The 9,171-nt window shown below is 47.5% G+C and overlaps 1 protein-coding gene across 1 annotated transcript in view; it reads right to left on the bottom strand.

The window, feature by feature from the left end:
- Positions 1-5,477: 5,477 nt before the first annotated feature.
- EXOC3L4 (exocyst complex component 3-like 4) overlaps positions 5,478-9,171 on the bottom strand; it is a 21,323-nt gene continuing 17,629 nt past the window's right edge. The window contains exons 9-11 of the mRNA XM_010145260.1: positions 8,808-8,960; positions 7,737-7,858; positions 5,478-5,640 (exon numbers count right to left, since the gene is read on the bottom strand). Of these exons, the coding sequence (XP_010143562.1) occupies positions 5,478-5,640; positions 7,737-7,858; positions 8,808-8,960 (438 nt within the window). The remainder of the gene's footprint in view (positions 5,641-7,736; positions 7,859-8,807; positions 8,961-9,171) is intronic.

Consider the following 9,171-nt stretch of genomic DNA (forward strand, 5'->3'; position numbering starts at 1 on the left):
AGTTCTTTCAGAAAATATTCTTTCCTGAGTTTTTGAAAAAGAACTGTAAAGTTGTGAGCTCCCTCACTCAGGAATCACCCCCAGCATTTTGTGCCTTGTTCAGGATGCCAGACTTTTATGACTATTTTGATTTTGTTTAATATCAGTCCTGGAATTACTCACGATGATCATCAGCAGAAAGCACAGTTGCGTACGTGCTCTTGAAAGCAAGAGAAACTCCCTAGTCTTGTTCTTGCTGTTGGCTTTGTGGGCCACTGAGGATGCAGTTCCTCCTTGTAGGTCAGCATTTGAAAGTACAACCCCCGGCACTGGTTATGGCCCTACGGTCTCTTGCATCACTAAAGCCCTAGAGAACCACAGCATCAGTGCCACCATGTGCTATCGGCCTGGTGGCTCGGGTCACCAACACACTCCTGTGGGTGTGTGCTCACGCAGAACTGCTGAAAGGGAGTCAGCACGTCTGTCCCCATTGCAGAGCAGGACCAGCTGTGCCAGCACATCTCTTGCAGGTATATGCCTGGCCTGCTGCTAAATGCTGCTGATGGTACAAGCACCACACTGGTCTCAGCGCTTCAGCCCCATCAGCACTAGCAGTGGTTTTGCTGTATCTAACTTGCATCTACTTACTGTAGCAGCAGCTTGTTTCTCTCTGCCAGATCCTCACAGAAAATGGAGAGGAGCTAATTCCTTCCCTTTTACGGCATTTTTGTAACTGACTTGAAGACAATTGTTGTGTCTGTGCTCTGTGCCTTCCCTGGAAGTACTTCTTTAGTCCCTAGACAGAAAAAAGTGCACTGCACTGAAAAATGTTAAGCAAACCTCTCTGTTTCTGTGGATGCAGTTTGTGAGATCATTGCTGTTTTCTGGGCTTTCTTCTGATCATCAGCACCTTTCTCCCAGCTGCAGTTTGCCAGCCCTTTTCTGGGGATGGAGTGCAGCTGGGGAATGACTTGGCAACCGCGCATTTCTGCCTTCTGGCTTGATTGGCTTTTTCTGTACTTGTCTCACACTCTTCACAGCAAAGCAGTTCTGTCTCACCAGACCCCACCGTTCTGGGAACTGAGGCATGATCCTGCATCCCCTAACAAAGCCCATGGCAGCTGCCCAGCCCTATGCTCGTTTCAGAGCTCGGACTATGGAGCTACTTGTGCTGCCAGGCACAGCTTCATTCACGGCCAAACATGAACTATGCCTGGTCGGACATCTGAGGACTTAGGTGCTCATCTTTGACCTGCTGTTCACTTTTTCTGCCTCATTTAGCAAGTGGTATAATTTCTGTGCAGCTAACAGAGAAAACCTTACATGGGCATTTCAAGAATCTTGCTTATGTAGTATCAAGATGGCAAAAAAACTCCTAACAGCCTTTTCCTGGAGTTTTCTCTGCTTTATGTGTTTCTACTTTTCTGGGATAATTTGAATTTACAACCATGCATGGAGAGCACTAGATTGGAAGAGTATTAGAGGCTATTTGCAGTGCTGTGGGTGAGAGGGATGAATACAGGGAGGCAAAGTTCACATTTTCTCGGTGTCCTCAGGGAAATAGTTACTTGCCTGCTGCACCAGAGGAAGTTCTTGTAGTTCTTTAAAAGTTAATCTAAATCCACTTTTGCTACATATTACTTTGGATCAGTCTTTGCCTTTTGCCAATACTGTCTTACTATTGTAACAGTAAATAGTTTAAATACGCCATGTCCAATAAGTGCTCCAGCAATCTGGCTTGCATTGGTTTTACGGGAGAGGTGGGCCAATCCCAGTGCTTATGTTATGTCATCTTTTTTTTTACATAAAAATGTCCTTAGGGGGTGGAAGTGCACACGGATGCTGGGCAGAGCACTCCCGTATTCTAGCCCAGTGCCCTGAGAATGAACTGGCTTTGGGGCAGTAAATCCACCCACAACAAGATTTCATGGAAAAACACACAAAATACAGAAGATGCAGGTTTGCTGGACACCATTACTTTGGAGAATTGTGATATAAAATTAGCGAAGTAGTTAAGCCTGAAACTAATACGGCTTTGCTTTTCAGCCACCTCTGAGATGATAACGTCCTGGCACCAGTTTTCTTTCCATCCATGTTCACTGGGTCGTTTCAGGCCCCTTGCCTGACACATAAGCAGATGTAACACAGCAATCTACTTGTCAATGAATATCTTTAATATTTTAACTCAACTGAGAGCTCTTTGCTGAAAGATACCACATGGCAGGGTGGTACATTACAGTGCTGCTGCACTAAAAGGCGTTTTCTGGAATATTTTCACTGATTGATTAGGATCTTCAGCTCAGGGACAGCCTCCTGTGCTTTCACTGCAATGTCTTGGTATTATTCCTTTCTTGCTCGGAGTGAGCCTGTTTTCCATAGCTTCCTTCCAGAATAGGATAATTTCAGCAATCAAGATTGCTGGAACAGTGTCACCTGAATGTCAGTCTCAGATGGCAAACCCCAGCCCATGGGCCACACTGGTTGCAGACACTGTTCCCTTGGACAGAGAGTACTGAAAATACTGTTTTTCACCCCAAACCAAAACCAAACAGTATTGTGAAACAGCAGAGACCTCTGAAGAAAAAAAAACCAAACAAAAGTCACCACTGTGACAGCTCACAGTGCTGTGAGCTGTGCCAGACCCCCCTCCAAAGTGCAGCATTCACCCTTGAGAAGCTCAATCTGGAGAGATTTTGGCTCTTCAATGCAGCTGGATACTTTTGAGAAAGCCTTATTCCCAGAGGATGTATCTGCATTTGGGAGCTTGGGCCCCTCAGGGTGAAAGTGGTCAGTGTCTCCCAGTGGCACATCTAACTGTGTGCTGGGGTAGGAACAGGGCTGATTGTGGAAACCACAGGGAAAAAACATACAGAGGGAGTTAACAGGATAATAAGTGAGCTCCTTGCTGCTTTCCTACAAAAGCAACATATTCCACAATAAGAGCCCTGGGAGGCCTTTCTTCTCCTTTATTGGAATGTGAAATACTATCCTAATGACCACCGGGTGTTTCACAGCAGACAGCTGGACAGTGGCAGTCATTTCAGAGAGCACAACCCTTCTTGTCTCCGTGCTCAGATGTTCCCAGGATCTCCTCTTGCAGCCCAGACCAAGCATCCTCCTGCCTGGGGAGGGGGGGACCCCTGCTCCCCACCCACCCTGGAGCTTCCTCTCCACTTGCCTGGCTATTGAGGCACGATCGGGCCTGAGCATAGTCTCTCCTTAATGGTGTTAACCTTAAACTGGTTTGCTCAAGATCAGGCAGCAGCAGAGCAGCAGGTCCCGGAGGAAGCAGGCTGTGCTCCTGCCACTAGCTCACAGGATGCCAGGCGGCCGGATCCGAGCGTCCCAGGAGAGGCTGTGACAAAAGGCAGTCATCATGCCCAGCTTTCCTCCATGACTTCAGGGTAGCAACTTGCTTTTATTGGAAAACAGAAGCCAAGTGCTTTATCTAATCCCACAGCCAGGCTGGAGCCTGAGGAAAGGCAGCTGCTTTGTGGAGAGTCTGCCGGTAAAATAATAAGATTGAGAACCCAGTACACGTTTGATGCACTTGGGAAAATTTCTGTGTTGCAGATGCCTTGTGTGAGGTGCTTGGATCAGAGATGTGTAGCAGAGGGGAGAGGGATCGTTCTGACATGCAAATACTCCTGCCAAGGCTTTAGCCACTCAGATCCTGCACTCCTCTGACAATTCAGCCTTTGATGCCTCAGACTGATGCAAAAGTTGAAAGATCCTTTTTATCTTCCCCACTTAGTCAAGGCTTTTGGCAGTAAATCTCTCGGTGCCAATGCCCTTTCCTTCTGCTGAGATGGGGGACGTAGCTCACACACCCATGCGGAGTGTAATCCAGGGATCCCTGCTTGTACCATGTCCCCAGGTCAGGGAAGGGGAGCTCCAAAGTGCTCCTGAGCTCTGCACACCTAAGGGGAGATGCAGATGATATTTTACTTCTCCACAGCAAATACAGAGAATCACCAAACCAAGGATTTGCAGGAACTGCCATGAGCTCTGTTGAAGAATAGTGTAGAACAGAAAATTCCTCCCAGGTTTTCCTGGCTCCAACTCTCAATTTATACCTGGTATTTCAAAGCCATCTTTAGAAAAACTCCTCATGTTGACTGTGGAGGTAGCAAGTCTACCTTAGAAAAATTTTCATATGATCATTGTGAATTAAAGGTGTGCTCTGTATTTCTCACCCCTCAGAACATCTCCCTTGCCCTGTCACCAACACCTGCTGCTCATCTGAGCTGAAATTTATACTGGTGCAAACTGGAGCGAAGGAAATGAAAGACACTCACTACCAATGCTCTGAGCTCTGCAGCAGACAAATTAGTTCAAGGCAATGCCATGCCCACATTTATCACATTAATTGATAGATCATAAACTTGTCTCTGTACAGAGTCCTGTGGAGGACATCCTAAAGAATAGATTGGATTAAATAAACCCAGATTTGTGCAGCCCTAGGCTGCTGGATGTCACTTTTATATGCTGGATGTAATAGTTTGGATCCCTCACGGGGTTTTACTGATGCTCTTCCATGCCCAGCAATGGGTAATGCTGGTTTACACCAGATGAGAATCCGCTTTGTAGCAATATGCCTGTCCACCTCACATTAGGTTTTATACTTCGGTCAGATTGTGCCAGATTTGTTAAAATACATTTGAACATAGAAGACAATGGGCATCATGGCCCTTTTCCTTGTGGCAGGGAGGACTCGGACCCTCCCTCCACACGGCATTTCTAATCCAGATGTGTCCTCCCATGCAGAGAGCCTGTGATGGCGTTAACAGGCCTTTGGTCTAACAGGAGTTTTTCCAGGCACCCCACCAGTGAGGAAAATCTGCTGAAATACCAGAAATGTCACAGGGTCCATCCTGGAATGCAGAGTGATCCATGTGCTGTATGCCCCAGCTGCAGGATTTGGTTAGCCTCTAAGGTTTTCCTCCCCAGGCTGGGAGTGGTTTGTGTCATCAGGTCACAATGTCACCAGCCCTGTGTTATGCCAGCTTAGCCAGCTAGCTCACAGGGGAGGAAATAAGTCTTGGGTGCTTTACCACATCCCTGCCCAAGCTCTGCCGCTCTGCTTTGGGACACTCATTATGAAGGAGGGCCTTGCTCTGCTGCTGTATAATTATGCAACATGCAGTCCAAGCCTTAATACAGCTCTGAGCGGACTTTTGGTTTGCTCCTGTTCTCTGAAAAGAGACTCAGTCTTGGACCACACAACAGAGCAGCCTTCTAGCAATAAAAGCTGTGTTGAACACAGGGCAGACAGAGTGCCTGGGCTGGAGCTGCTGCCCGGGAGATCCTTTCAGTGTCTTGGCATGTTTGTTGCCTTCAGTTTCTGAACTAAGGGTAGCAAGTCAGAAAACTACTCCTTTTCCCAGCAGCCGAAAAGTTGTGTTTGCAGAAGAGCAAGGTGGGGTAGCAGATTTTGGATCATGTGGTAGAGGTAGCATAGGAGGAGGGAGGATGCTGACTGCTGTTTTGTTTCTGTGTTAGAAGCAGCTGATGATCATCGGGGCATCAATTTCAGCAAAGAGCATGGGGCTCTCCACACTGTCGGGGCTCTCCTGTGCGTGGTAACCTTGCTGAAAAATTGCTGCTCTCCTGGTGCGCCCCAGGCCCCGGAGCGCAAGCACCGCCAGGATGTGCTCCTTCCTGCAGAAACCAAACAAGACCTTGCTCAGTCTTGGCGAGGTAAGCAACCAACAACATGCTGGAGATGAAGGAAGGCCATTGCAAAGTGCCAGAAAATGTCCCCTCACCACACTGGAGGAGCCACCAGGATGCAGCTCTGTGGCCTCCTGAGGTGCCAGGCCAGGGCATCACCTCCTACCACCCTGCGCTGGTGGGACACCCTGCTGCTTCAGGGAGTTTCCTTCTCCATCCCCAGACACACGTGATGTCTTTTGCAAGTTTTCCTGAGAGGCTGCAGACCTTTTATTTAATGATTATTTTGAGTTGAGTAATGGAAGTGCTAATATTTAGGACCTGACAGGAACTAATTAGATTAGAGCTAGGAAAGGCAACCTGGAAACATTCCCTGTTCCAGTAATCTCAATATATATAAACTCGGCAAAGTTTCCAACAGTTCAGAGGAAGAATTAACAGAGACCTGAACAGGAAGCAATGCGGATCCAGCAGGTGCCGCCTCGTTTTCCAAACTTCATTGTTAAAAGTAATATTACTCAATAATGGAAAGCCAGAAAATAGATCAACCAAGAGGGCAAGCTGGCTTTGGTCCAAGGATAGTGATGAAAAAGTAGCACAAATCACCAACATATAAATGGCTTTTCTGCCTGGAAGATTGTTTTCAAATAGCTAAGCCTGACTAGCCATCATTTACCACCCCCATCCTTCCCAGAACAGGCACTGCCTCCTTCGTCAGCTTAGGCTGGCCACTGGGATTAAGGCCCTTTTTTTTTTTTTTTTGGTAGGATAGGTGTGTTCACCTTGGAAAGTACTAAGGAACAAATATCGTTTTTCAAGTCCATGTCTTGAATTTCCCCACACAGATAACCCTGAAGCATATTTGACCCACTCAAGTTAAATATAAGTGTGAAAAATTTTGAGCCTCAGTTTTGGGAAAAGGAAAATACATATAATGGCACTTTTTTTCTGAATATTTGAGGGTCCACTAATAAATGCTTCTGAGCATTTATTTAATTTACAGCTTATTTTAATTGTATAAATGTTATCCAGCAGAAACACTGTAAACCAGTGCAAAAGCCTTTGTTTTTTTTCTGAAATGACTCTGATGGATAGAATTTTTTGCAGGCTTTACCACTGATATTCCTTCTCAATAGCTGGTGGAAGAGCAGTAGAAGAGGAGATAAGTTTTGGCATGCAGCTGCATAGCCATGCACAGAGCTAGTCACTTTGTTTGTTTACTTTTCCAGCAGCCTTAAATTTTGCAGATGCTGCTTTGGAACAACAAATGGAAAGTACAAAAGGAAGAATTTGTAATTTTTCCAAAATTTAGTAGTTGTGATGAGGCCCTTTCAGAAACTGCTGCTGAAGTGTGTTAATGTCTGCTGCACTTTGAAATCTGAGCTTGGAAACAGGAGACAAACTAGTTCTTCCAAAGCTGGAGCCTGCAAATTGGCAAACTGGACTGGTACTGGTAGTGCACTGAAAGGCATTTGGAGCAGTAAAACAGTATTCAGTGACAGGACACGTGGGAAAGGTTCACAGCTGTGCCAGGGGAGGTTCAGACTTGAGGTTAGGAAGATTTTGTTTACCCAGAGAGTAGTCAAACACTGAAACAGGCTTCCTAGAGAGGTGGTGTCCATGCCCCAAGCCTGTGAGTGTTTAGGAGGCATTTGGACAATGCTCTTAACACCATGCTTTAACTTGGTCAGCCCTGAAGAGGTCAGGCAGTTGGACTAGGTGATCATTGTAGGCCTTTTCCAACTGAAATTATTCTGTTCTATGCTATGCTATGCCATGCTATGCTATCCCATCCCATCCCATCCCATCCCATCCCATCCCATCCCATCCCATCCCATTATAAAATGAACAGACTTGTGAGGTAACTTGTGTGCATTATCAGATCCTGCAGACAAGGCAAGTAGAGAAAGGACACAGCCATGAGGAAATAGAAATAAGGTGGGATTCCCCCTGTTGCTGGCACCTTCATCGCTAATGTGTGGCTACCGGCAGAGAAGAGAAGCTGAAGAGCTTGGCCAAGGCAAGGGCAGGCTGGCACTGCTTGGGATGGAGCCCAGCAGTTCTGGTGTTGCTGTTTCAGGTACCTGATATCTGGATAATCCTGACACAGCTCTTTGACGTGGTCCTTGATCTTGTCTTTTTTGTTTTCTCTGATGATATTGGCAATGTGGTGTATGGCGGGAAGGAGCCAGTCAGAGTTAGAGCCCTGCGAATGAGGAGGCATATGAGACATCAAGGGGGAGCATAGCGCCTGTAAAATGCCTTTTTACCTGCAGTGCAAAGCGTGACAGCTTTTACTGGTGTAAGACAGTACTGCTGCAGGCAGGACAGCCTGCCCTTGGGTGGGCAGCACACTGCCAGGGGGTGGGGAGGTGGGAGTGGGCAGAAGGGTCCTGGTGGAGGCAGCACTGAGTGGCAATGGCCAGGCACCTCTGGGAGCTCTGCTGAGGCCTGACTGCCTCTCTGATGCTCATGAGCACTCCAGCGAGCCAGGGTGCCGCTCCACCCTGAGCAGGGTCTTGCGGCTGTGTTCTAGCATGTCAGTGAGTGCCAGAGACTTCACCTTCTGCTGCCTAATAGTTTTGTGTGCCACATGTCTGAGAGAGATCTGCCTTTCTGGACACCTGACTTTCTGCAAAATCCAATTAATTCAACTTTGGCTTCCCAAAAGATCCCAGACTGTTGTTGCCTAGCCACAAAACATGCAAACAGCCACAATTTTGTCCCCATCACCCTCCTGCATGCAGACTGTATGCCTGGATGGGCTTTCTCAATGTACTCATCTCCATGAGCTGTTCCAAGGTCGGGGATCCCATGGCCCAGGGGAACAGGTGCGGGATGAATGTGGTCCTACAGCACAGGAACCACCTCACAGAAAGCGCCCGTGTGCCTGGGTGTGTGTTAAAACACCAGGCTCTGCAATCGGAGAGCTGCCAGCTGAGTGCGCACATGCCACTCCTGCAGAGTAGCCGTCTGGAATCCCAGACCACGAACCTGCAGCAACCACCTTGCTTGCTCTCTTTTAAGCACTTTACATTTCTTGAGGCTTGCCCTTCTCAAGACCCTGACACCTCGGTTCCTGGGAAGCCAAGTGGGGTTATTGCATTTCTGGGAATAGGGCAGAATAGGGAATAGCCAAGAGGGAACACACATACCTGATCAATGAGCATATTATTAAGGATTCTGGCTTCCCGGTTCATCTTTTCACTCACTTGCTGCCGTGTCTCCCCATTCATTTTCCGCCTCGTTTTGATGACCTGTGTGATGTATTCCCTCACCACGTACTTATGAACATCACTTAGAAGTTCCTGGTTAAAAAAAAAAAACAACAAAAACCTCATGGTTTTTCTGTGGTTCCATGCAAGGCAACAGCAGTGAGAGAGGGCAGAGGAAGCCCTCCGGTTGTTAGCAGGAGCTGAGGGCATAGAAGAGACACACGAAGAGAGCACACCATCAGCGCACGATGCCCAGGCCAGACCAGTCGAAGGGAGCCTGTGGCTCCCCGCCACCTGGGCTGGG

The sequence above is a fragment of the Buceros rhinoceros genome, unplaced genomic scaffold, assembly GCF_000710305.1.
Source record: "Buceros rhinoceros silvestris isolate BGI_N320 unplaced genomic scaffold, ASM71030v1 scaffold1451, whole genome shotgun sequence".
NCBI classification, from domain to species: Eukaryota; Metazoa; Chordata; class Aves; order Bucerotiformes; family Bucerotidae; genus Buceros; species Buceros rhinoceros.